Source organism: Pantherophis guttatus, chromosome 2 (assembly GCF_059756535.1).
Source record: "Pantherophis guttatus breed Tessera chromosome 2, ASM5975653v1, whole genome shotgun sequence".
Taxonomy (NCBI): Eukaryota; Metazoa; Chordata; class Lepidosauria; order Squamata; family Colubridae; genus Pantherophis; species Pantherophis guttatus.
The window spans coordinates 291,821,624-291,848,103 of record NC_142064.1 but is presented as its reverse complement, the minus strand read 5'-3'; the positions used below and the strand labels follow the sequence as shown (position 1 = coordinate 291,848,103).

At 50.2% G+C, this 26,480-nt stretch overlaps 1 protein-coding gene across 1 annotated transcript; it reads left to right on the top strand.

Annotated features, from left to right (window-relative positions):
* Positions 1-216: 216 nt before the first annotated feature.
* On the top strand, positions 217-24,760 carry LOC148116169 (uncharacterized). Its single transcript, XM_087888695.1, has 11 exons — positions 217-256; positions 1,055-1,345; positions 4,493-4,774; positions 4,931-5,049; positions 6,532-6,796; positions 13,430-13,623; positions 14,046-14,079; positions 18,579-18,851; positions 23,769-24,050; positions 24,212-24,325; positions 24,753-24,760. The coding sequence occupies exons 1-11, from the start codon at positions 217-219 to the stop codon at positions 24,758-24,760; spliced, it is 1,902 nt and encodes a 633-aa protein (XP_087744821.1).
* Positions 24,761-26,480: the final 1,720 nt, after the last annotated feature.

Sequence of the window (26,480 nt, the reverse complement as noted above, 5' to 3'; positions counted from 1 at the left end):
CCTCCAGACCCTCCGATTCCTCCTCTGGGGCTGGGAGCCTCTTTCTCCTCCCTTTGGGGCGCTTGTGGGGAGCCTCCATGGCTTTGGCTGGGCTCCCCCTGATGCTGCTGCTGGGGGCGCTGGCCCGGATCCCCGGGAGCGAAGGGGGGCAGGAGACCCCCGGTAAGGAGGGGGCTGGGCGGGGGAGGAGGGGGCTGGGAAGGGGGAAGGAAGCCGATGGGTCCCCAGAGCCTCCCCCAGCCTCGATCTCTGCATGGTCCCCACATCCACCACCCCCCAGGAGGACGGAGAGGGACCCTAATCCTAATCCTTCCCCCATGTAGCCTCTCTGCCCCCTCCCCCAGGGTTTGGTTGGGAGGGGGCTGCATGGGAAGAGGAAGGGGAGGAAAAGCGAAAGAGGGAAACTGAGGCATTTTCAGCCCTGAATCCCCAGAAGGGAAAAGAGGCATTGGGCTTCTTCAGAAACTTCACTTTCTGTGAACTGCAGGGGGTCTTTTTGGGGAGGGGGAGAGGAATCAGGAGTCCCCCAAAGGGAGGGAGCTGGGCTGAAGATTCGGGGGAAGAAGAAAGGGGGGGGAGAGAGACGGAGGGAAGGTGGGGGTTGAAGGCCTGGGAGACCCCAGGAGAGTCGGTCTAGATGTCCTCATTGTGGCCCCTCCCCAGATCCCCTCCCAAAGGAAGAGAGAGTGGGGGGATGGGCATTACTTTCCCTCCAGCCCCTCCCCCCCATCCTTCCGGCCCCTTGAGATCCAACCTTCCCTGCAGAGATGAGATCGGTGGACCGGTTGAGCTTCTGCCTGCCTTTTCCCACCCCTCCCCCTCTTTCCTCCCCTCCCCCCCTCCAGACCCCCCAGGAAGCCTCCCTTCCTCTCTGGGACTGAGAGAGTTCCCGCTCCCTCCTCCAGGGGGCGTCTTCTCCCAGTCTCTCTCAGAAGGGCTCCCGCAACTTCCCCCTCCCGCTTGGATCCCCCCTCCTCTGTTAGCGGCTGGGAACGATGGGCCCTGGAGTCCCACCTGACGGCCTTCCTTCCCCTCCCCCTCCTCCCCCTCGCAGCCCATTTCCTGCACCAGTGGAAGTTCGAGTGCCGCTTCCTCAACGGGACGCAGCAGGTGAGATACCTGGAGAGGTACATCTACAACCGGCAGGAGTTTCTCCGCTTCGACAGCGACCTCGGGAAGTACGTGGCCGTCACGGAGTTTGGGAAGGGGACTGCGGACTATTGGAACAGGGATGAGGTCGAACTGCAGTTCCGGAAGGCCCTAGTGGATCGCTTCTGCCGGTACAACTACGGGGTGTACAGCTACCAGGCGGCCAAGGTGGAGGAGCAAATGATTGGCCGGAGAGGTGAGTCTTGGGAGGGGGGGAGGGAGGGACAGGCTCTTCCCTGGGAGGGGGAGGCCAGGACCCCCCCTTCATTTCCTTTCATTCCTTGGGATCCTCCCAGATGGAGGTTTTGCTCCTCATTTATTTATTTATTTATTTATTCTGCACTCTCAGATGGACAAAATCTTCTTCCCAGGCTCCAAACTCTCCTCCTGCCTGGAATCTGGGATCCTTTCGATCCATTTCCCCCCCCCCCCCAAGAAAATCCATCCAGATAAGGTTTTTTTGGGTGGGGGTGGGGGAGGGGAATCCAGCCAGGTCTCTCTCTCTCCTGCTCAATGCAGGCAGTCCTCCACTTAACAACAGTTCGTTTAGTGACCGTTTAAAGTTCCAACAGCAGTGAAAAAAAATGACTTATGACCCTTTTTCACACTTACAACATATTCAGTCTGGAGGCAAAACTCACTTTCACTCCTAAATTCTTCCCTGCCAACCTGGGAGGATTTTCAGCTGCCACATAAGATGCATTTGGAAATGTTTTTCCTACCAAAGAGGATATTTATTTTTTTATTTATTTATTATTCAAATTTCTATACCGCCCTTCTCCTTTCGGACTCAGGGTGGTAAACAGCCAAAAATAAAACATTTGTGCACAAAAGTTAAAATAAGTTTAAAATAATGAAATAAGATTTGGCCCATAATTTAAAACATTTCCATTTCCAAAACATTTTCGTGGAGATAATAATATTCACTTGTTTAATTTGTTTCTGGATGAAATTTAAAGTTTATTTTTCCCCTACAAACAGCCCAACATTCTTGTCATCTGGCACAGTACTTGAAATAATTCTCATTCCAATAATATTTAATATAGAGATTTCACCACTTTTATTCATTTATCTAGTGATTTTTCATAACCTCCGAAAGTGCCCCAAGTGCCAATTGTGTTGGTGTTGTGAGTGTGTCTCTTTTGTGGGCCTCTCAGGGCCTCCCTCCCTCCTCCCTCCTTTTGGGGGTCTCTGGGGGGATTTTCCCTTCAGGGAAAGGAGCTTCATCAGCTGCCCAAAGACTCCAAAGCCCATCCTCCCCTCCTCTTTTCCTCCCTCCCTCCCTGGTTCAGGTACAGGACCAAAATCTCTGGATTGTTTCTTTCTTTAGCTGCTCACAAGCTTTATCCACATAAATAGAATGCATTTTTATTATAAATGCAAAATAGTGATCCTGAATTTCATTGTGATTCATATAATTTCTTCTTCATCAAAAGTATTATTTTTACTTCCATGAAAATACTTCAGACAAGAGGCCAATAATTCTCCAGGGGTTCCTGTTCTTTATTAAAAGAACAGGAATATTTATTAAATTCCCTGTATTTAAAGCCAATTGTTGGTCAGCCTCCAGTTTAGGAGACCTGAAATCACAGGATGTTTGTTTGAGTCCTTTTGGGGGAATTTTCATGATGTGGGGCAGCTAAAATGTACTTTGTCCTCCTGCTGTTTTAAATCAAGAGGTCTCTATTTGTCTATTAAATTGGATTCCTGGAAGGGCTGAGGGAGAAAGTTGTGTCTCTCGGTAGGTATTTAAAAGGAAAAAAAATATCTTTTTCCGATCCAATTAAAATGTCCAGCAACTCCCATCTGGCCAAATTGGCACCCCAAAATCTTCACACTGCAGTCTTGTAAATAAGGAGGTTTGGGATGGGCTATAAAAATAAACATGTAAAACTATCAAATTGCAGCTTTAAAATCTGAGCCTTCCATTTTCTTGCTAAAAGTCTTTTTTTCTCATCCAAAATTTGCATTTCTTGTTAAAAAAAAAAAAGGCCATTCTCAGTTTGTAAAGCCTCTGCCTTCTTTTAGCAATTCCACAAAGGCCTTTAATGTCCCAAGAGGCAAATGGGATTTTCCTGAGAAAAGAAAACAACTCACACCTGAAATGCGGCTATTTGTCTGCCTGGAAACCTGACCAGATCCCAGGTTGGAATTACAAAGAACCATTTAAAAATGGGTTCTTCTTAAGCATCATAGAATTTACTGTTAATAAGAAAATCCCTCAACAGAAAACAAAATGGTTAGCAAAGGACTCTGGGCTGGAATGGATCTATTGTCAACTCTCTTGGGGGGCTCATCCAGATCCAGGGTCTCTCATCTTCAATGGGGGAGAAACTTTTCCTTCAGGGGATTCTGGCAGTTATGGGGAGCAAAGGGCTGCCCCCCCCCATTGGGCTCCTTTGCCCTTTCCTTCAAAATGCCTCTTTCTGTTGAGGCTGCCTAAAATTGGGGGGTTTTGCAGCCACATCACATTTTGCACTTTTCCCCCTGAAATCTTCTGCTGATTTTTTTGTTTATTTCTGCATCTTGTGGATCCTAAAGGGAGAAAAGGGAAAGTGGAAGGAGAAATTTTCTCTCTCCAAATAAAACCTTTTGAAAAGTGATTGAAACACCAAAGAAAATTGGGACAAAGATCTCCTCTCCTCTCCTCTTTTCTCTCTCTCTCTTTCTTTTTCTTTCTTTCTCTTGGCAAGCTTGCTTGATCACCTTCAGGGCTGCTCAGAGGCGTTTGGCTCCGTCCTCTCTCCTCTCCTCTATAACCTCCGCATGAAGCCGCTGGGTGAGGCCATCCGTCACCAGGGCTGGAGGTCTCCTCCGTCTGCTGATGTTATAAGGTTTCATCTCCACCTCTGGGGACCCAGGAGATGCTGAGGCTGCCCCCTCGAGGGTCCTGGAGGCTGTGGGGGGAGGGGCTGAATGGGGGGTTAGGGGCTTCGGCTGAACCCGGGAAAGGCCAAAGGGCTTTGGGTGTTGGGAGCCCCAAGATGGGGGACTTTAACCAACTTCCTCCTGGGTGGAGCTGCATTGTCCCAGAGACCCAGTTGGCAATTCTGGAGATTCTCCTGGACTCCCGGAGAGCAGGTGGCAGTCACGGCTAGGAGAGTGTCTGTAAGACTTTGGGTTAGTTGTGGCCACTTTGGCAAATAAATTTAATAAATAACTAAGTTTACTAAGCAAACAAACAAACAAATATTGTGGTATTAGACCTAATTAAAAATCTGATTTCATTTTCAACGAGATCCCAAGACTCATCCGACTCGTGCTGCGTCTGTCCTTCCCGTCTTCTGCGTCATTTCTTTCCTGTTGTGTCTCTCATGTGCCTCCTTCTCCTCCTTCCCTCCAGCCAAGCCCACCGTCTCCATCTCCCCCACCAAGATGGACCCCTCTTCCCCCAACACCATCCTCCTCTGCACCACGACCGGCTTTTACCCCGTGGAGATCGAGGTCCAGTGGCTGAAGAATGGGCGGCCGGAGGAGGAGGGCGTGGCCTTTGGGGAGGAGCTCCAGAACGGAGACTGGACCTACCAGCTCCAGGTGATGCTGGAGACCCAGCCCCAACGGGGGGACGTCTACACTTGCAAGGTGGGGCACGCCAGCCTGGAGGTCCCCATCACCGTCCAGTGGGGTAAGCCCCTCCCTCCCTCGCCTCCTGGTCTGGGAACTCCCATCCTGCCCTGAGAAGGGGGAGAGACCCTCCCTGTGGGGGGAGTCGGAATGGACCCTCCTGGGGGAAGGTGGGCCTGATCCTCCTGCTCAGGTGAGGCTCCTTCTCCTTCCCCAGAGCCCCGTTCCTCCAGCTCTGCCAGGAGCAAACTCTGGACGGGGATCATGGGGGTCGTGATAGGAGTGGCCTTCCTGGCTGTGGGGCTCTTCTCCTACCTGAAGAGCAAGAAAGGTGAGTCTGGGGGGCTGGAGGAGAGGTGGTGGGGAGGGGACCCTCTAGGGGAGGCCTCTCATCAAGCTTAGCAGGTGGCCAAGAGGGTCTCCCTGAGGAATGTTTTTGGCAGCTTCACTTATTTGAGGGGCTATAAGTGAGGATCACACAACCCATTATGGGCTATCGATGGGGAGGGGGTCCCGCTGAGTCCTCCAGCCCATGAAGGGTCCTGATTGGGTCTTTTTCTCCTTCCAGCAACTCCCATCCAACCTCCTGCAGGTGAGTTTCTCCTCTTCCCCCTCATCTCAGCCTCTCTTAAGAGTTATTGGTGATTTTAAAAATTCCTTAATTGTTCCTTTTTAAAAAAAAACATGCCTGGACAATATCTCCTTGCTGTGGATACAGCAGATTTTTGAATTTTTGGCAGCTTTTCTTTACAGAGATCTGAAAAATTATTGCAATCAAAAACAAAAGCACACACAAATTTTGCATTTCACCCCGGGTGACACCCATGCTACTATGCACTGCGGTATTGTAGGTCACTTCAGCAAATGGCAGGAGATCTGCCCAGCTAAATTGCTGATAATTATCATAGCATCTCAGGTATTGTTCTGTCATTGCGTTCGCTCGTTCGATACCTCCGTTCGTCCTCGGGTGGGAGGTGGAGCTGAGTCCTTGAGATGAACCTATCAACTTAATGAACTCCCTCCAAAACTTCGCCCTGAACTGCACCCCACCCTCCGGTCCGAGAGGATCCTTCTTGGCTCCCCATACAGACTCATTTGGGTTCATTAGTTGGAACCTGGACAGGCTCTTCTTCCTGACCCCCCTTCTCCTTGTGAGAATTCCCACAATTTCTGGCCAAGTGAGCCCAGGCTCCCCCCATCGTAGCCCCGTCTTCTTTCTTCATATGAAGCATCCCAGCCTTTTCCTCCCTGAAATTCTCTCTCTATGTGTCCCTGCCTATATCAACCACCCCCCTGCAGTGTGGGTCTGCCTTGGGGGTGGGAGCTGAAAAGGAAGAAAAATATGTTATTTACAGGAAAAGTGTCTCTTTATTTTCTAATTTTCTTCCCCATCTTTTTTTCTACAGCACTCATGAACTAATCCTGCTCTCCAATGCAAAAGCGTATTTTTTTCTTTAGTCGCTGATGACACTTTGTCCTGTTTGCAACCTGTGAGAAATGGAGGCTGAAGGTGGCAGTTTGGGGGGAGGAGAATAATGGCAGCCTGGACCTTCTCCTGCTGAGACACACATACACCCCAGCTTCCTTTCAGGGCCTCTCTTTCTTGTGACGGAGGGGTGGAGACCATCTAGGCCAGGGGTCCTCAAACTACGGCCCGCAGACCGAGTACGGCCCACTGACACAATGTATCCAGCCCACACAGTGGTGGGATTCAGCCCCGCCCGCTGCCCCACCACTCCCACCCACTCCTCGCATGGCTGGCTTTTCCTAGCTGACAGGTGCCCGGGGAAGAGGTGCCTCACCTGCTGTGGCTGTCAGAGGGTCCGGGGGACGGCCAGGGACTGCATGGTCCTTGTGTGGCAGCAGGGACTCCGCAGCTGGCCCTCCGAGAAACAGGCAAGGTGGCGGCAGCAGGCCGAGGGGCGGAGGCGGGTGAGGCACGTGATACGGATCACACGCCTGCTCCATCCCATGTGGTTGGGACAAGGCACATGGTTGTCCGAGGCATCCAGCCCGCGGGACGGCATTCCTCTCCCCTGCGCCTCTGTCTTTGGCTACTGCTCCCATTGCGGGGGAAGACAAGGTGAGGAGTGGGGGGGGGCTGCTGCCTACTGCCTCCCATCTCTTTTGCCCTGCAGTTGGAGATCACGTCACTGCTGGTCATCTCCTTGGTCCCCTCGCGGGTCTTGCCCTTGGCCCATGCATGAAGCATGTTCCCCTCACGCACCCAATTGCAGCCGTGGGTGCACAAGAGGGGCGCTTTGCCAGCAGACCCTGCAGGAAATGGGGAGGGGAGCCCGGCCTTTCCCTGTCTGCTACCAGACAGAACATGTGGGGCCATCTGGGCTTCCCTGAGGCATTGGGGGGCGGGGGCGTGGTAAGAAGCAGCACTCACCCCAAGGCTGGAGGAAGAGAGCCTTTGAGCCTTAGGCACCAGTTTGGGTGGCGCCTTGCCAACTCGCCTGCTCACACGGAAGGAGGCCCGGCTACTCCCGAGCCATGCCTTCCCGGAATTTGGCTGCCACCCTCCCTCTCCAGTGGCGGAGACGGCTGTCCTCTTTCAGGAGCGGGCAGCTGAGCAATGGTGGGGGGGAGGGAGAAGGCAGCAGCTGGTGCAGCGCCCACTCCCTAGATCACTCGCCTCTCACCAGTCCCATTTTGCCAACAGGTGCATGAGAGCTCGGAATGGAGATGCGGTGGTGGTGGCGGAGGGCTGCAAGGCAGAAGGCTGCCTTCAGTCCAGGGAAGGGACCGCAGGAGGAGCTGTGTCACTCGGGCAGCGTCCCGAAAGCACTGTGGAGCTGCTGCCTGGCAGGACAGGGCGGGGCGCTGCTCTCTCTGCTGAACAGCCCCAGTGAAAGAGGCACATCATTGGGGGTCTCTACTCCTGGCAGCTCCTGGGTGGCAACTCCACCGCCACTCAGCAGACCTGTGCAGCCTGAAGGAGGCGAAGAGGCCAGTTAGAAAGGCGTGTTCCTCTCGCACACCACCAAGGCTGTCAGCAGCTTGGCCAGGTCCATTAGGCTGCGGCCACGAGTGGGGAAAGCTCGATCCCCATTGGTGCTATGGCTGCCCAAGTCCAGCCGGGATTGCGTTCCTCCACCCCCCACCCCCCACATCTCTGCTGATCCTGGGCAGCCAAGTTTCCGATGGGGATCTGGCTTCCCCACTTGCGGTGGCCGCAGCCTAATGGACCTGGGCAAGCGGCTGACGTTTCTTTCCTGAGAGAGAGATGGGAGGGAGAGAGCGAATGGGATGGGATGGAGCAAGGTTTCTCTTCCCCATTTCCCATTTGCTCTTCTAGGAGGGAGAGAGAAGGAGAGGGAGAGAGAGAGAGATGGATGGATGTGAATTGCTGCAAAACTGAGTTTTCTGAAGTGGCCCACTAGACTTGTAAACAATTTAAAAAACAATCTAGTCAAAAGAAAAGTCAAACAAAAGCAAATAAAACACTCCCAGGAGGAAAACCAATTAAAGTTTCATTTGTGTGTATTATTTAATGGACTGCTAAATTGGATGCGCCCACCCAGCCTCACCCACCCAGTCACATGGCCACCTAGCCACGCCCACCAAGTCACATGGCCACCTAGCCACGCCCACCAAGTCTCATCCCCCCCCCAGCCACACCCATCTAGCCAGTCCGGCCCTCAAAAGTCTGAGGGACCCTGAAGTGGCCCCGTTCAAAAGTTTGAGGACCCCTGATCTAGACTGTCCCCAGGAATACTGGGCTGACCTGTCACTCCAGACCCCTCAACTCTCCTGGCTTTGAACCCACAGCAGCTTCATCTCCATCATTCTTCCTCCCACTCCCTTCCCTTCCCTTCGCTTTGCGACACACTGATGGGAACGAATAAGCTTCTACTGTCTCTTCACAAATAAAAATATTTTAAAAAGAAGGAATATTAGGCAAAGAGTCACTTTTTTCAGTGCTATTGTAACTTTGAAAGGTCACTAAATGAACCGTTACAAGTCAAGGACTCCTTTCTTCGATGGGCTTTAACTGAGGGAGAAAAGGACCAGAGAACTATAATGAGGTGGTGGGGAAGGGCCCCTTCAGCCTCCTCCAATGGGGCAGAGGACCAAGGGGTTACCCCACCTGCAGACTCAGCCATGGGGCGGAGGAGGAGGAGGTGAGTCCCTGAGCTGCCCTGAGGGAGAATGGAGGCTTGTTGCCTGCTGGATCCTGGCCAGGTCCTCAGTTCCGCTTCGGAGGAGCCCAAAGCTTCAGGCTGGGGAAGCGAAGCCCAAGCGCCTCTGCAGCTCTTGGGGGCCGGAGAAAGAAGGGCTGCTCTGTGTGTGTGTGTGTGTGTGTGTGTGTGTGTGTGTGTTTATGTGATGTCAGGAAGAACTCAGAATCAAACTCTGTGTGGGGGAGGGGAAACCTGAAAAGAGCCCAGAAGTTCTGCTTTGATCAGGAGAGCGATGGGATCCCACCAGAGTCTCTCTGGATCTGGGGCCAGTTTTGGGTGACTGGCTGTGTCCAAACACACAATTGTGGGGCAGGTTCGGACTCTGCCGCCTCCTTCAGCTGCAGGAGGGGACCCAGTTCTGGCCTGCTGAGGCTGGTGCTGCCCCTCCCCCCATCCCAGGAGAGGATCCAGGCCGCCTCAGGATAGGCGCCCTGTGGGATGTCTGCCTGCTGCAGCTGGGAGAGGGTGGGGGCTCTGATCTGGCATCACCAACCGTTAGCTGGTATTTGATCCTCAGCCCTCAATAGCTGGCAGCTGCCCAGCCTCCGATGCCCTCACCCAGCTGAGAGAGATCGGCCTGGTTAGCCTGAGGATGGGAGACCACCAGGAAGCCTCTAGGGGGAGAGTCGGGCTTGGCCAGGACGTTCGGCGGGGGGGTATCCGGAGGGGGTCTAGCTGGTCCAAGCTATGTTTTTACCATCGGTACTGTGTGTGGGAGAGGTAGATATGGCGGGAGCAGGGGGCCATATCATGTTAAGGGAGCACGCACCTGCTTTCTTCAAGCGGTAGGGTGCTCCGGCCCCCAAGGCTCCACCTGTTCTCCAGGTAGTACAGACCTTCAGGGCCCAGGCCTTCGCCTGATGTTGTGCAACGCCAGGTCCGTAGTAAATAAAACCCCCCTCATCTGTGATCTTGTTTATGAGGGGGGAGCGGACCTGGCGGGTATTGCGGAGACCTGGTTGGGCCCAGAGGGAGGGGTCCCTCTGGTAGAAATGTGCCCACCAGGTTTCCACGCATTCCATCAGCCAAGGTCACAGGGGAGGGGCGGGGGAGTAGCGGTTATTATTAGAGAAGGCCTTAGGCCGAGGGAGACCACTGCACCTCAGACAGCTGGTTGTGAGTCCCTCCTTGTGAAGTGGGGCCACGGGGTTCAGATGGGTTTGCTGATCACGTACCTGGGTCCCTGCCACGTGGCGGCAGCTCTGCCCGAGCTACTCAACATTATTGCCGCGGTGGCGGTTGATACCCCCAGACTTATGGTCATGGGGGATTTCAACCTGCCATCCGTGGGTGAGGTCTGAGGTGGCTCGGGAGTTCATGGCTTCCATGACAGCCATGGACCTGACCCAACTAATTCATGGCCCTACTGACACTGGGGGAAACACACTGGACTTGGTTTTTGTCTCTGGACAGTGGTTGAGTGATCTCGAGATAGGGGATATAGTCATCGATATTGTCATGGTCAGATCACTCTCTCCTTCGCCTTGACCTTCGAACCGCGGCACCCCGCTGCAGGGAGGCGGAACTGATAAGATGGTACCGCCCCAGGCGCCTGATGGAACCTGATAGGTTCCAGATGGAGCTTGGGCCAATCCCGGAGGTTCTGGCTCACGCCTCGTCTGGGGACCTAGTGGCTGCCTGGGATAGGGCGGCTGCTGGAGCCCTGGACCGAGTCGTGCCTTTGCGGCCTCTGACCCGGCGCGGATCTCGCCTGGCTCCTTGGTTTACCGAGGAGCTGAGGGAGATGAAGCGCCAGAAAAGACGCCTAGAGAGCTGTTGGAGGGCTAGTCTTTCTGAATCTGACCGAACATTGGTAAGATTTCATATTAGGAGTTACCTAGTGGCGATAAAAGCAGCAAAATGTACCCATTTTACTGCTCTTATTGCGTCATCAGATAATCGCCCGGCCGCCCTGTTTAGGGTGACCCGCTCCCTGCTCCACCAGGAAGCGCGGGAGGACCCCTTGGAGGGAAGAGCCGAGGATTTTGTTCAGTATCTGCATGACAAAATCACTCAGATTCGGGCAGGTCTGGACTCTGACTGGATAGATCCAGCGAGGGTGACGGAGGCAGGTCTTGAGACTGTTATCTGGGATGAGTTTGATCCTGTGACCCCAGATGACGTGGACAGGATTCTGGGCAAATTGAACACGACCACATGTTTGTTGGACCCGTGCCCCTCCTGGTTAGTGCTGGCTTCCCGGGAGATGACGCGAGGCTGGCTCCAGGGGATTATAAATGCTTCGTTGGGTGAGAGTGTCTTCCCCGCTGCCCTGAAAGAGGCGGTGGTAAGGCCCCTCCTCAAGAAGCCTTCCCTGGACCCGGCAGTATTGGCTAATTATCGTCCAGTCTCCAACCTTTGCTTCGTTGCGAAGGTTGTTGAGAGTGTGGTTGCGCGACAGCTTCCCCAGTACCTGGATGAAGCGTCGTATCTAGATCCATTCCAGTCGGGCTTCAGGCCTGGGTACAGCACGGAAACGGCATTGGTCGCGTTGGTTGATGATCTCCGGAGGGCTCGGGACAGGGGTTGTTCCTCTGTCCTGGTCCTGTTAGACCTCTCAGCGGCTTTTGATACCATCGACCATGGTATCATGCTGCACCGGCTGGAAGGGTTGGGGGTGGGAGGCACCATTTTACGGTGGTTCTCCTCCTTTCTCTCTGACCGATCACAGTCTGTGTTGACAGGGGGGCAGAGATCGACCCCGAGGCCCCTTATATGTGGGGTGCCGCAGGGATCGGTTCTCTCGCCCCTTTTGTTCAACATTTATGTAAAGCCTCTGGGCGAGATCATCCATGGTTTCGGGGTGAAGTACCATCTGTATGCTGACGACACCCAGCTGTACATCTCCACCCCGGACCACCCCAACGATGCCCTTGAAGTGATGTCCCAGTGCCTGGAGGCCGTACGGATCTGGATGGGGAGAAACGGGCTCAGGCTCAACCCATCCAAGACCGAGTGGCTGTGGTTTCCGACGTCCCGATATAGTCAGCTGGCGCCATCGCTGGCTATTGGGGGCGAATCATCGGCCCCCACGGAAAGGGCTCGTAACTTGGGCGTCCTCCTGGATTCACGGCTGTCTTTAGAAGAGCACTTGACGGCCGTGACCGGGAGGATTTTTCATCAGGTTCGCCTGATTCGCCAGTTGTGTCCCTTTCTAGATCGGGACTCGTTACGCACAGTCACTCATGCCCTCGTCACCTCTTGTCTGGACTATTGTAACGCTCTCTACATGGGGCTCCCCTTGAGGTGCACCCGGAGGCTCCAACTGGCGCAGAGTGCGGCCGCGCGGGTGGTTATGGGAGCAGCGTGGAGCTCCCATGTAACACCTCTCCTGCGCGAGCTGCACTGGCTCCCGGTGGTCTTCCGGGTGCGCTTCAAGGTTCTGGTTACCACCTTTAAAGCGCTCCATGGCTTAGGACCTGGTTACTTACGGGACCCCCTACTACCATCAATAGCCTCCCACCGACCAGTACGCTCCCACAGAGAGGGGCTCCTCCAGGTGCCGTCAGCCAAACAATGTCGGCTGTCGGCCCCTAGGGGGAGAGCCTTCTCTGTGGGGGCACTGACGATCTGGAATGAGCTCCCCCCAGAGATACGGAGGATTCCGGATCTGCGCACCTTCCGCCGCGAGCTGAAGACTCTTTTATTCCATCAAGCTGGCCTCGCCTAAATCTTCTCCCTTTTAAGTGTAAATTTTAAATTTTTACTGTATTTTAAAATATGGGTATTTTAAATTATGGGTATTAATTCAGCCAAATTTATTTAATTCATTTTATTCAATTTTAAATTTTGTATATGTATGTGTTTTATTTCATGGCTGTTCACCGCCCTGAGTCCTTCGGGAGTAGGGCGGTATAGAAATTCAATAAAATAAAATAAAAATAAAATAAATTGGCTGAAACTCCTCCAAGACAAGGAGGGAGAAGCTTCAGGCCCTCCTCGAACTCCCCTCCCTCAAAAGATTCACTTCCCATTCCTCTCTCAGCCTTGCCTGATCTCCCTGGATCTCTCCTCCCCCTCCCCACTTTCTCAGTTCCTACAGTTTGGGAGACCTCCTGGGAACCCAATTCCCCTTGTCCAGAGAGAGGGGACAAGGTTAAAATGAGTGGGGGGTCTCACCTTCCTTGGTCCTTGCCCCCACCTCTAAACACAGTAGCCTTTTAGCCTTTCCCACCTTCCTGAGGCTCAGGGCCCAAGGGAGGAAATTGGGGGTCTCCAAGCCCCTCTTTACACTCCTCCCCCGGGAGCCACCCCCCCTTTCCTGCCGGCCTCAGGTGCACGAGGAAGCCGACCCCCAGTCCTGGGTCAAGAGGGAGGCAATTTTGCCCACCCAGAGCAGGAGGGAGAACTGGGGGTGGGAGGGAGCCAGGGGGAAGAGTGAGGGGGAGGGATGAGGAGTGGAGGGCCGAGGGAGGGAGGAGAGTTAGGGGGAGTGAAGAGAGTGAGGGGGAGGGGAAAAGTGAGGGGGGAGGGGAAATCAAGAGGGGGGAACAGCAGCTTTGTGGAATTCTCTTTCTGACTTCCAGAAAGTCAAACATCGGATTCACCCAATGAAAAATGGAGCTTTGGGAGCGTCATCCGTCTCCAGGCAGAGGAGCCACCGAGGGGTCCTTTGGAGGGGATGGTTCTCGGAGGGGCCGGGGGATGTTCAGCTGTTCAGCCTGGATTTGGCCTTTGTGTCCGCCCATCGAGCCCTTCCGAGGACCCGGGAGAGGCGGAGGTGGGAGTTTGATGGCGCCAAAGGTCTCCTCCTGGTGGGATTTCAGCAGTTGCAAGCAGAGCTGCCTTCCGCAATTGACTGAGGGGGATTTGGTCCATGCCTGACCCTCACCCTGAAGGGCAGGAAAGGGGAGTCTGTGGGGCTGGAGAGGAAGGGGGTCCTCTGGTGGAGGCCTCTCATCAAGGTGGCACAGAAGGTCTTGTTGGGCCAGGAAGTCTGACCCCTGGGAGATCCACCCCGTCTAGGTAGGTCGAGGTCAGGGTGGAGAAATGGATTTGGGGATTTTTCTGACACCTGGAAATGTAACACAGAATAACAGAGTTGAGAGGGACCCTGGAGGTCATCCAGTCCAACCCCTGCCTGAGCAAAATTGAAATATGCATTTCTAACCTATATACCTACATCCTCTTTTATTTTTGAAGTTTCTCATCTCCTGCACCATCCGACCTCCTGCAGGTGAGTTTCTCCTCTTCCTCCCTCACCTGAACCCCTCCCCCACCCCAGTTTCTAAAAACCCTTTAATTCTTCCATTTTCTTTACAAAAAATGGTTTCTGAACAGATCGAACCGCCCTCAAGCTCTCCCTGCAGGGCCTCCGTGCTCCAGACGAAGGAAAGCCTTGAAATTTCAGCCAGATTTTCCTTACGCAAAACTCCACCATGAGGTGCCCTCAAACACCAAAACAGACACACACAAAGGGATGGACGAAGTGATGGAATGAAAAATGTGCCAGCGATGGCAAAATAAACTTTTTGACCAGAGGAAAGAATAGATTTATTCCTAACCCTACCTGGAAGTCCCTTCTGAACTTTGTGCAGAAAAAAAATTAAATCTGGACTTTTGGGATTTACTGACTAAATTAAGTTGTTGGTATAGAAATGGTGAATATTTACTTAGAGAAGAAATAAAAACAGAGACTACAATTTCACTTTGTATTTTATTGAGCTGGGGGAAAGTTTTTTTCCTCTCTTTTTTCCTTTTGCCCTTTATCTCCCACTTCTCCTTCCCCTTTCTTTCCCTCTCCCAATTCCTTATTACTTTTATTTTCTATTTTATGCCCTTATAATCTTCATGGAACATCATAAAAAGGAGGCTTTTGTTTTAGGGGCGCTTCCTGTTCCACAGCCAAAATATCCAAATCTCATCAGGATCTGCACAATCAGATGGCAAAATTACTTCTATTGCCAATAAATAGTGGTGGGCGAGGGGCGGGCGAGCCAGCAATTTAACAAACGGTTCGGTGTTTTTTTGTAATTTTATTGGCCCGCGGAGCTTCAGCATAGGCTAATTAGCCCCTTGATTAGATCGGCCTCCCGACTCTCAGCTGATTTGCTCTCAGCTGTTTTGCTCAGGGCTCTGCTGCTTGCTTGCAAAGAGCAGATTTTTTCCCCCCTAGCTATGCTGAAAAACGAAACTGAAAGTAAAGCAGGCTGTTGGCTTTGCTGTTGCTGCAACGTTGGAAAATTAGGCAGGCAGATTTCTTTTCTTTTTCCTCACCAAAAAAGGTAGGTGCAAACAATGGGAAATTTAGGGAAAAAGAGAAGAGTTCAAGATTTTAAAACACAAAAGAAAAAAGCTCTATTTAACTAGGGAATTGTAATAATTGAGATACTATTAATTGTATATTGTGTTGAAAGCAGAAATGGTTAAGTTGTGGTTTGGAGGAATATATGGGGGAAATTATTTGGTTTATTATTATTGGTAAATATAATTAATTGATTTGTAAGAAATTGGATGGCATGGAAATAATTGGAATATTCATGTTCATATTGATTAATATACAAAAAAGATAGTTATATAACTAATTGATTTATATTAAAATGTTGAATTCATATTAAACAACTGTAATATTACATAATTAACTAATGTGAGGATGGATATAAAAATAGATGACAATGGGAAGGGGTATAAAATAGAATAGAAGGGAAAAATTGAATTTGATTAAGATTAGAGATGAGGATGAAGGGTAATACTGGTTTTTTTAAAAAATAGATGAGGACTAAATATGGCAAAAAGGAAATATAGAAATTGTAAATTTAATTGAAATGATTAAATACTGTTTAAATTTGTGAACCGGCCAAATACTCTGTTCAAAGAAAATACATTGTATGTTTGTATGTGTGTTTCTAATTATTGCTATTTATTCCTATTTGTTCTCTTTTATTCTTTAAAGTTTAACAATTCATCCTTTATCTTAATATCTTTATATTTGTTTGGGGTTGCCTTTCTTCCATTTCATCTTTTTTACTGTACAGCAATCTTTCTCCTCAAACCTACCATCTCTCTCTTTTCTTTCCTTCTTACTTTCTCTTCCTCCCCGCTTCTTCTCCTCCCTACTTCCTCTTCCTTTCTCCTTCTCCTCCTCTCTTCCTCCCTCTCTTACCCTCACTCCTACTCTAATTTCCCTTCCTTCCTCCCTTCTCTTCCTTCCCTCTCTCTCCTTCTTTCTTCCATCTCTCTTCTCCTTCCTTCATCCCACTCTATTGCTGTATCCTTTTGTGCATATGGATTACTCAGAGGGCTGAAAAAGTTATTTCTGACTGGTCCTTGCACTTTTGACCAGTCCTTGAACTTACGACTGTCCTCACATTTTACGTTTTTTGCCCTATCTTGTCACCATGGTGAAGAGAAGCAGTTGTGAAATGAGTGACATGGTTGTTAAGAATGCCACAACGGGCAAAAATGTGAGGATGGTCATAAGTGCGAGGACGAGTCAGAAATGACTTTTTTCAGCCCTCTGTAGTCCCTATGTAGATAGCCACGCCCACCCGGTCACATGACCAGCTAGCCACGCCCACCCGGTCACATGACCAGCTAGCCACACCCGTAACTAAGCCACGCCCACAGAATCGGTTGTTAAAAAAATCCCACCACTGATCCCGACCCACAGAAAGAAAGGAAGAGGGAGATTCCTACACATTTGGGGTTCAGGGGAGGGAAACCTGAAGGAGCCGGTCCGTCCAGACGTTCTCAGCAAGGGAGACGCGTGTTTCAAGGAAGGAAATCGCCCTTTTCTCTTGTAAAGCCAAGAGATCCCTACAGAGATTCCCCCGTGAAGGGGAAGGATCCGGCTGGATTAGGAGGGATCCCTGCAAATCCTGCCTGGACTGTCAGCTGAGGGTTTTCCTGGCTTCCCTTCGGATTGGGGGGAGCGTGTGACCCCCAAGTCCCGGCTGTCTGTGGGGCTGCCCCTCCCCCCTTGTCATCCAGGGCAGCTGCTGGGGGTCCCTCCTCCCCTTCTGAGCCCCGAAGGACCCCTCGAGCTCTGGATCCACTTTTTCCCTTCTGGACTCTCGGCTGATTCAGCTTAGGCTCCTTCTGGGCACTGTGGGAACTCAGAGGGCATCTAGTCCACCTCTCCAGTCAGGGCGCCCAGAGGAAGGGAGATTGGAGGAGAATCGTGGAGGGGGGAGGGGGGCAAAAGGAAGCCGGAGCTGGCATGAAAGACCCCCCAGATTGCAGCCCCCCAAGACTGAAGGGATTCCCCTCCCCCACTTTCTCCGCTTCTCTCTCTGCGCGGAACTCTCTCCTGCATCGGGCGAAGTCAAGGGAGGCTCTGCCCGGAGACCGATGACGCTGCAGAAGGGAGGATTCCCATTGGTCCTCCTGCTCTTTCTGGACTCTCCCTCTTCCGAAGTCCGAGGAAACCTCCTCCCCCCCTCCAGACCCTCCGATTCCTCCTCTGGGGCTGGGAGCGTCTTTCTCCCCCCTTTGGGGCGCTTGTGGGGAGCCTCCATGGCTTTGGCTGGGCTCCCCCTGATGCTGCTGCTGGGGGCGCTGGCCCGGATCCCCGGGAGCGAAGGGGGGGAGGAGACCCCCGGTAAGGAGGGGGCTGGGCGGGGGAGGAGGGGGCTGGGAAGGGGGAAGGAAGCCTCCAGCAGCCTCGATCTCTGCGTGGTCTCCTCCCCCTTCCTCCCCATAGCCCCCCCCCCAGGAGGACGGAGAGGGACCCTAATCCTAACCCTTCCCCCATGTAGCCAGGTGGGGGTCGCGGCCTCTCCTGTGCCTGGGTGGGAGGGGGCTGCAGGGAAAGAGGAAGGGAGGAAAAGCGAAAAAGGGAAACTGAGGCATTTTCAGCCCTGAATCCCCAGAAGGGAAAAAAGGCATTTGAGCGAAAGTCTTTGGGCTTCTTCAGAAACTTCACTTTTTCTTCTCAATCTCAGATTTGGGGCTTTGAAGGTCAGGCAAGAGGGGGGCTTCGGGCCCTTCTGGGAGAGACCCTGAATTTGGGGAGGAGACACAGAACACCCCAGCCCCCATAATCTCCCACTGCTGTATCGGGACCTGGAGGGGAGGGGGGAGTACTGAGGGAGAAGGAGATTGGGGGCTCCCCTTTGCGAAGGGGGCTGGAGACCCTCCCTTTTAGGTACAGGGGTGGCAGGGGGTCTTTTTGGGGAGGGGGAGAGGAAACAGGGGTGATCCCCGAGAATCCTCCAAAGGGAGGGAGTTGGGCTGAAGATTGGGGGGAAGAAGAAAAGCTGGGGGGACCCAGGGAAGGTGGGGGTTCGAATGGCTGGGAGACCCCGGGAGAGTCAGTGTAGATGTCCTTATTGTGTCCCCTCCCCCATATCCCCTCCCAAAGGAAGAGAGAGTGGGGGGGGTATGGACGTTACTTTCCCTCCGGCCCTCCCCCCCCCCAATTCCTGCCCCTTGAGATCCAACCTTCCCTGCAGAGAGGAGATCTGCCCGACCAGTTGAGCTTCTGCCTGCCTTTTTCCTCCGTGGGACGCTGGAGGAGGTCCCTCTCCACCCTCCCACTTTCTTCCCCCCACCCCAGACCCCCCCCAGGAAGCCTCCCTTCCTCTCTGGGACTGAGAGAGTTCCCGTTCCCTCCTCCAGGGGGCGTCTTCCCCCAGTCTCTCTCGGAAGGTCCCCCGCCCCGCCCCCCCTCTTCTACTAGTGGCTGGGAGCGATGGGCCCTGGAGTCCCTCCTGACCGCCTTCCTCCCCCTCGCAGCCCATTTCCTGGCCCAGGTGAAGTCCGAGTGCCGCTTCCTCAACGGGACGCAGCGGGTGAGGCTCCTGCAGAGGAGCTTCTACGACCGGCAGGAGACCGACTACTTCGACAGCGACCTCGGGAAATACGTGGCCGTCACTCCGTTGGCGCAACCCGATGTGGACAGGTGGAACAGGGATGAGCTCCTCCTGCAGATCAAGAAGGCTGAAGTGGATCCCTTCTGCCGGTACAACTACGGGATTCTCCAGAGGATGTCTGTGGTTGGCCGGAGAGGTGAGTTTGTGGGGGGGGGAGAGTTTGGGGGGGAGTTTGGGGGAGGGGACCCCCTTTTCCTTCCCATGATTGAGACTCTCCCGGATGAAGATTTCGTGGTTGTTTCAAAAGCCAGGATGACTCCAATTCAGTGGAAAAATCAATGAATTAATGAAGAGACGAATTAAAAGGCTTCAAGGGATTCAGGCTGCCTCCCCCTCTCTGCCCCTCCCCCAGCAAAGCCCCAGAGCCCCATTGGGAGCCCTTTCCAGAAGGCCAATAAGGGGGGGGGCTCTCTCCCCCTCTGGGGCCTTTGGGATTTTAGGATTAAAAAAAAAGAATCTTCAAAGGGAATCCATGAAATCCTTTCTCTCCTGGTCTCACTTCTCTCTATTCTTCATTCTGAGTCATTTCCATTCCGGCATCTTTTCAATCCAATAAATAAATAAGTAAGTAAGTAAAATAAACAAATATATAAAATTAAATAAATAAATTAAATAAATAAATGAAAACCTAAATAAATAAATAAAAAACTAATAAATAAAATAAATAACTAATAAATAAAATAAATAACTAATAAAATAAACTAAAGAAAGAAAGAATAATAATAAATTAACTAAATAATAAAAGAAATTAACTAAATAATAAACTAACTAAATAATAGAATAAATAATAAACTAATAGTAGCAATAAATAAACTAAAGAATAAAATCAATCAATCCAGATAGAATTTATAATTGTGAATCAAACCCAGATCAGGCGGAATCCTGGTCTGGCGTTTCCTCTGCCTTGAGCAGAAGCTGATTCAGAGGCTGAGAAATTTCCTTCAGCCAATTTTGGGGGTCTGAGAGAAAAGCCCCCCTTGAAGCCCCCTTTTTGGTCACAGACTCGGCTTCCCCTGCAGCCAAATCCCTTCCGTCTTCCTTCCTGGGGAGGCTCCGGATTTGTGGGGGAGACTCCAAAAACTCCCACAAACCTTAAATCTGAATTTTGGGTCCTAAGAAACACATCCTCCTTCCTTTCAGCCCTGAAGCAGGGATTGTTTAATTCTCTTCCAGATTCCTTGCAAATTGCCTAGATTTGTTTTTGTAATTTACATTCTCTGTGTAATCATAATTTTATTTATTTCTCTCAATTGATAAGAGACTCACAGGCCAAGCATTGTGGAAATCAAGGATTTCAGCTGCACTTTTTGCAATTCGGCCTTTCCAGGGAAATTTTACCCCTTTGATGGAAAAATCTTTCAAGCATCCCCACTTAAGAATTGCCTAAATCTCAGCTTCCCATTGGGAGCCCAGGAAACTCTCGAAACATAATCTCTTGCCACAGAATGAAATAAGAAATTTCTTCCATAAGAGAAAAAAAAACAGCCCATCCTAAGAGAGAAAGATTTTTTAGAGGGAGATCCTTTCGCTCCTTCCCTAAATTATTGAACTTTTCAGGAGAACCGACAGAGATTTTATTCTCCAGATATTTAATTTGGAGGCAAAACTCATTTTCACTCCTAAATTCTTCCCAGCAAAGCTAGGAGGAGGATCACATCCCTGGAATAGGATATTGGAATTTAGAATAGAATAGAATAGAATTCTTTATTGGCCAAGTGTGATTGGAGACACAAGGAATTTGTCTTGGTGCATATAATTTAGTAAAGAAATAAACGATATTCTCTCCAATTTGAGAGATGGTTTGAAATATCTTTACCTCCAAAGAGGATGTTTCCCTGGAGATAATAATCCCCTGATTGATAATATTCAAGATTTAATTATTTCTTACTATCAATTCAACATTCTTGTTGTCTGGCACATTTGAAATAATTCTCATTCCAGCAATATTTAACATGGAAATTTCCTCACTTCTGTTACTTTATCTATATTCAATGGACCCGAACAAAGGAGCATCTCCCTAATGGCAATACTTTTATCCCAAATCTTCCAAAATCAGCATTGAATCTATATGTTCTTGACCAGAAAGAAAAATGTAATTCTGGGTCCCATTTTTTTACTGCATTAGGCATCAAAGGGGATATTAAAAATAAATCTTGAATATCACAGTGTGAGGCAGACAAAATGTATTGTGTATTCCTGCTGTTTGAAGTTGAGAGGTCTCCAAATGTTGATTAAACTAAATTCCTGGATGGACAGAAGGAGAAAGTTGTGTGTCTGGGGGGGGGAGGGGTGTTTAAAAAGAAGAAAAGATCTTCTTCTGATCCAACAGTGGATGCATAATTGAATTAAAACCTTTCTCCAGCAACTCTCATCTGATCCAATTGGAACCACCAAATGTTAATAGTACATTTTTGTATAAAATTAAATTTATTTTGGGTTGGGCCATAAAAATTATTCCTGCCACCTGATAGTCTCCTTGTTTACCTACTAAAAATAATCTATATGAATTGAAGATGTTTTCAATAAAAATGCCAAATTCAAACTTTTCAATTTCCACGGATTTAAATCTGCTCCATCCATTTTCTTGCTTAAAGATTTTTTTCTCATCCAGAATTTGCATTTTTGTTCAAACAAATAGTCACCCAGACCGCCCCCCCCATTAATCCGTCCAAGAGTTGTGCCAGTGGGAGCATTTGGGGAAGGAGGAGATCAAGAGGGATCCTCTCCAAGGCTCAGATGTGATCCTGGGTTCTGCCTGATCTCAGGCTCCTACTGCCCCCACCTTCCCTTTCCCCCTAAAGATCCCTACCCCTGCCGTCCCCAATCCAGGCAGAGGCTGCCATCAAGAAGTCGGACCCCTCCCCACCTCCTCCCCCAGGAATTTATTGGTTCAATTTATTTATTGGTTCAATTTATATGCCGCCCTTCTCCGGAGACTCAGGGCGGCTTACAATGTGTTAAGCAATAGCCTTCATACTTTTGTATATACCTGCTTAGTATGGCTTGCCCCCCCCCCCCCGCGGTGTTCTTTTTTATACAAAGTCAGCTTATTGCCCCCACAATCCGGGTCCTCATTTTACCTACCTCGAAAGGATGGAAGGCTGAGTCAACCTTGAGCCTGGTGAGATTTGAACAGTTGCAGGCAAAGCCTGGTCTGGGGGGGGGGTGTCTCCCTCCAAAAATCCCCAAGTCCCCCCCTCAGCAAGGATCTTGGCATGGCCCTGCAGAGTCTTGGTGTATCCTGGAATCAAAGGGTTGCCAGGGCTCTGGACAGAGTCACTCCCATGCGGCCTCTCTTGACCCTTCACCCCATCTCTCCCCACGGAGGAGTTGAGGGTCCCAAAAAGGCTCAAGAGACCCCTGGAACCCCTCTGGAGGGAAAGGAAGGGGGAGTTAGAGCCCTCAGGAAGGCCTAGGATCGCCCCCACAGCCCCCTTCCGGGTAATCCGGTTGCTTTAGGGGGAGGAGAGCTCGGCTGACCACCTTCAGGAGGGAGGGAGAGGGCCATTCTATGGCCGCCATCTTGTGTGTCCTCAGGACTCAGAACTCCCTCCCCTCCTTTACGACATCTCCATGAAGCCTCTAGGTGAGATCATCCGTCCCCAGGGGTGGAGGTCTCCTCCATATGCTGAGGATATGCAATTTTTGAAAAGTGATTGAAACTCAGTCATTCAAGCCGTGGTCCTCTCACCTCTAGATTACTGCAATGCACTCTACATGGGCCTCCCCTTGAAGAGTGTTTGGAGGCTTCCACTGGTGCAGAGTGGGGCAGCATGAGCCATTTTTGCAGTCACTAAGGGGACCCATGTGCCACAACTGCTCCGTGAGGTGCACCGACTGCCAGTCTCCTTCCAGGTGCAAGTCAAGGTGCTGGCCGTGGCCTCCCAAACCCTGCACGGCCTGAGTCCAGGCTCCTTCAGGGACCCTTTCACCCCACTGGGCCTGGCCCACCTCACCTTGACCCACTTGGTCAAGGAATTCCAGCTGGGGGTCCAGGAGAAGGGCCTTCTTTCCCGTGGCTCCTCCCCCTGGAACACTTGGTCCCCCCCCCCGAGGTGGGATGCCCCCCCTTTAGAAGCCGGAGACCTGGCTCTGCTGGATGACCTGAGACCCTCATGGGGAGCCTCACACTGAAGGTGGTTGTTGAATTAAGAGGCAATCTCCCCTCCCCCAACACTTCCTCTTCCCCCTCCCCTTCTTTTCCCTAGGATTTTATCTCGATTGGGAGTTCCAGTTTTGTTGCTATGGAAACATTTATGTGAGGATTGTAATGTTTTAATTCTGTAAACCGCCTAGAGACATTTCATCATAAGATGGCTGACAAATACTTTTAATAAGTAAATAAATATTCCAATATTACACCTAATTTTAAAAAATGTGGCTTCATTTTGACTGAGAGAAAAAACAACGGATGGAAACTCATCAAGGAGAGAAGCAACCTGGAACTAAGGAGAAACTTCCTAACAGTGAGGAGAATTAACCAGTGGGACTGCTTGCCACCAGAGATCGTGGGGGCTCCATCACTGGGGGTCTTTAAGCAGAGATTGGGCAACCATTTGTCTGAAGTGGTGGAGGGTTTCCTGCCTGAGCAGGGGGCTGGACTAGAAGACCTCCAAGGTCCCTTCCAACTCTCTTATTCTCTTATTCTGCTGTCGGATTTGCCTATTTTGAGGATTCTTCCCTTTGGATGAGATCACCTGATCCCAACCGGAAGGATTTAGGTTTTCCCATTTTTCAGGATCCCTTTTCATTCCCTGCTGCCATTCGCTTTGGAAGAGGACTCCAAACACCGTCCCACAGGAGTTTCTTCAGACGGCAAATAGACTTTGTTTTCCCTTGAAGACCTTTTGCTTCTCACCCAAGAAGCTTCAACTGGGACAGTCAGAACTGAAGAAGCTCCTCGGATGAGAAGCGAAATGTCTTCAAGGAAAAACAAAATCCAGTTGCCTTTTGGAAAAAAAGCCCCTTTGGGAGAACCATGACCTGCATGACTGAAAATCTCCACAGACCCTCAAAAGTGTCTCATGTGCCTCCTTCTCCTCCTTCCCTCCAGCCAAGCCCACCGTCTCCATCTCCCCCACCAAGATGGAGCCCTCTTCCCCCAATACCATCCTCCTCTGCACCGCGACCGGCTTTTACCCCGTGGAGATCGAGGTCCAGTGGCTGAAGAACGGGCGGCTGGAGGAGGAGGGCGTGGCCTTTGGGGAGGAGCTCCAGAACGGAGACTGGACCTACCAGCTCCAGGTGATGCTGGAGACCCAGCCCCAACGGGGGGACGTCTACACTTGCAAGGTGGAGCACGCCAGCCTGGAGGCCCCCATCACCGTCCAGTGGGGTAAGCCCCTCCCCTCCCCTTTCTTCCCTCCCGGTCTGGGGACCCCATCCTGCCTTGAGAAGGGGGAGAGACCCTCCCTGTGGGGGGAACCAGAATGGACCCTCCTGGGGGAAGGTGGGCCTGATCCTCCTGCTCAGGTGAGGCTCCTTCTCCTTCCCCAGAGCCCCGTTCCTCCAGCTCTGCCAGGAGCAAACTCTGGACGGGGATCATGGGGGCCGTGATAGGAGTGGCCTTCCTGGCTGTGGGGCTCTTCTCCTACCTGAAGAGCAAGAAAGGTGAGTCTGAGGGGCTGGAGGGGAGGTTGTGGGGAGGGGACCCTCTAGGGGAGGCCTCTCCTCAAGCTTAGCAGGTGGCCAAGAGGGGCCCCTTGAGGAACGTTTATGGAAACTTCTGTTCTTGGAGGGGCTATAAGTGAAGATAATGCAACCTATTATGGGCTATCAATGGGGAGGGGGTCCCCCTGAGTCCTCCAGCCCATGAAGGGTCCTGATTGAGTCTTTTTCTCCTTCCAGCAATTCCCATCCAACCTCCTGCAGGTGAGTTTCTCCTCTTCCCCTTTATCTGAACCCCTCCTAAAAGTTATTGGTGGTTTTTAAGATGCCATATTTGTTCCTTTTTAAAAAAAAAAAAACGTGCCTGAACAAAATCTCCTTGCTGTGGATACAGCAAATGTTAGAGATTTTGGGCTGCTTTTCCTTACAGGGACCTGAAAAAGTATTGCAATCAAAACAAAACCACATACAAATGCTACAATCTCACCCAGAATTTTTCCACGTTTTGGGAAATTGCAGAAGGGAAAGGAAGGAGGGGGCCATTCCTTCCCACTCCTCCCTCAGGGAGGGAGCGCCCCAAGTTTGTGGGCTGTTCTTCCTGACCCCCCCTTCTCCTTGTGACACTTCACTCAGTTTCTGGCCAAGTGACCCCCAGGCTCCCCTTTGCTCCACCCCCATCCCAGCCCCATCTTCTCTGTTCACATGAATTGTCTGAAGGGAGGGGGGCTTCCCCTCTTGATTAACCCTCTATTTTTTTATTTTTAAAATAGTTTTTATTGAATATAAATATTAAAAAAGACATACGTAACATATACACAACAAACATTTATACAACATATACACAAAAAGAGTGTAATTTCTTCTTAAGCATTTTTTCAGAGTGACGTTCTACAATTCTACTTATAATATATTCCTTCACCTCTCTTTAATCTAATAATATTTTTTATTACATATATATGTATCAATCGGTAATATATCCCCTATATTTTTTGTATATTTCTAATTTTTAACCAATTATACCAATTATTCCATATTTTATAATAGTCTGATTCTTCTCTTTCTTGTAATTCTTTGGTTAACCTATCCATTTCAGCGCATTCTAAAAAAATTTCTATTACTTCTGTTTCACTTGGTGTTTTTTCTTGCTTCCAATTTCTTGCGTAGGTTATTCTTGCAGCAGTTAATATGTGGATTGTAAGATATTTGATATCCTTAGGGTATGATTTGTTAAATATTCCTAATAAAAATGTTTCTGGTTCTTTTTCAATCTGTGTTTTTGTTATTTGTTCCAACCATTTTTTGATGTTAGACCAAAATTTCTTTGCTGCCGGGCACGTCCACCATAAATGATAGAAAGTCCCTTGCGCCTTTTTGCACTTCCAACAAATTGGGCTATTTTTAGGTTGTATTTTTGCCAATCTGGTTGGAGACATATGCCACCGATAAAACATTTTCAGTTGGTTTTCCTTGTACGCCGTTGCTTTCGTTAACTTTAGGTTTACCTGCCAGAACTTTTCCCATTTTTCCAGAGGTATTGTGTGTTTGATATTTTGAGCCCACTTGATCATCGTTTCTTTGACTGTCTCTTCTTCCAATTTATAGCGTAGGAGAAATTTATAAATTCTACTAATTAATTTATTTTCTGAATCTAATATAATTTTATCTATTTCTTGTTTTTGATTATAAATTTCATATGTTTTTATATGTTCTCTATATTTGGATTGTATTTGAGTGTAAGTCCACCAGTCTATTCCTCTGTGTAAAACTATCTCCAATTGTTGTTTTGTCTTTAGTTTGCCTTGATAGTCAATTATATCTTTATATCTAATTATTTTTGTCTTATCTGTTAAGTTTGGGTGCCTAATTGATTCAGCCGGTGCTAGCCAATTTGGTATCTTCATATAATGTTGTTTTTTAATTTTAAGCCAAATTTGTAATAGTGAGTTCCTTATTGTATGTGTTTTAAAATATGAATGTGTTTTGTATTTCTCATCCCACATAAAGGAGTGCCAGCCAGTTTGAAGTTCGTGTCCCTCAATTGTTAAAGTTCTAGAGTCCTTTAATTCTATCCAATCTTTGACCCACGATAGTACTGCTGCTTGGTAGTATATCTCCCAGTCAGGGAGTGCAGCTCCTCCTCTATCTTTTGTATCCTGAA

Bases quoted from the DNA above. Each gene is read 5' to 3' on its own strand.
- LOC148116169 (XM_087888695.1), top strand. From the start codon at position 217: ATGGGTCCCCAGAGCCTCCCCCAGCCTCGATCTCTGCATG. The intron at 5,050-6,531 runs TCTGGGGGGCTG...TGTGGCTGTCAG, and splicing joins TGAAGAGCAAGAAAGGTGAG to AGGGTCCGGGGGACGGCCAG. The intron at 18,852-23,768 runs GTGAGTTTGTGG...CCTTCCCTCCAG, and splicing joins GTCTGTGGTTGGCCGGAGAG to CCAAGCCCACCGTCTCCATC.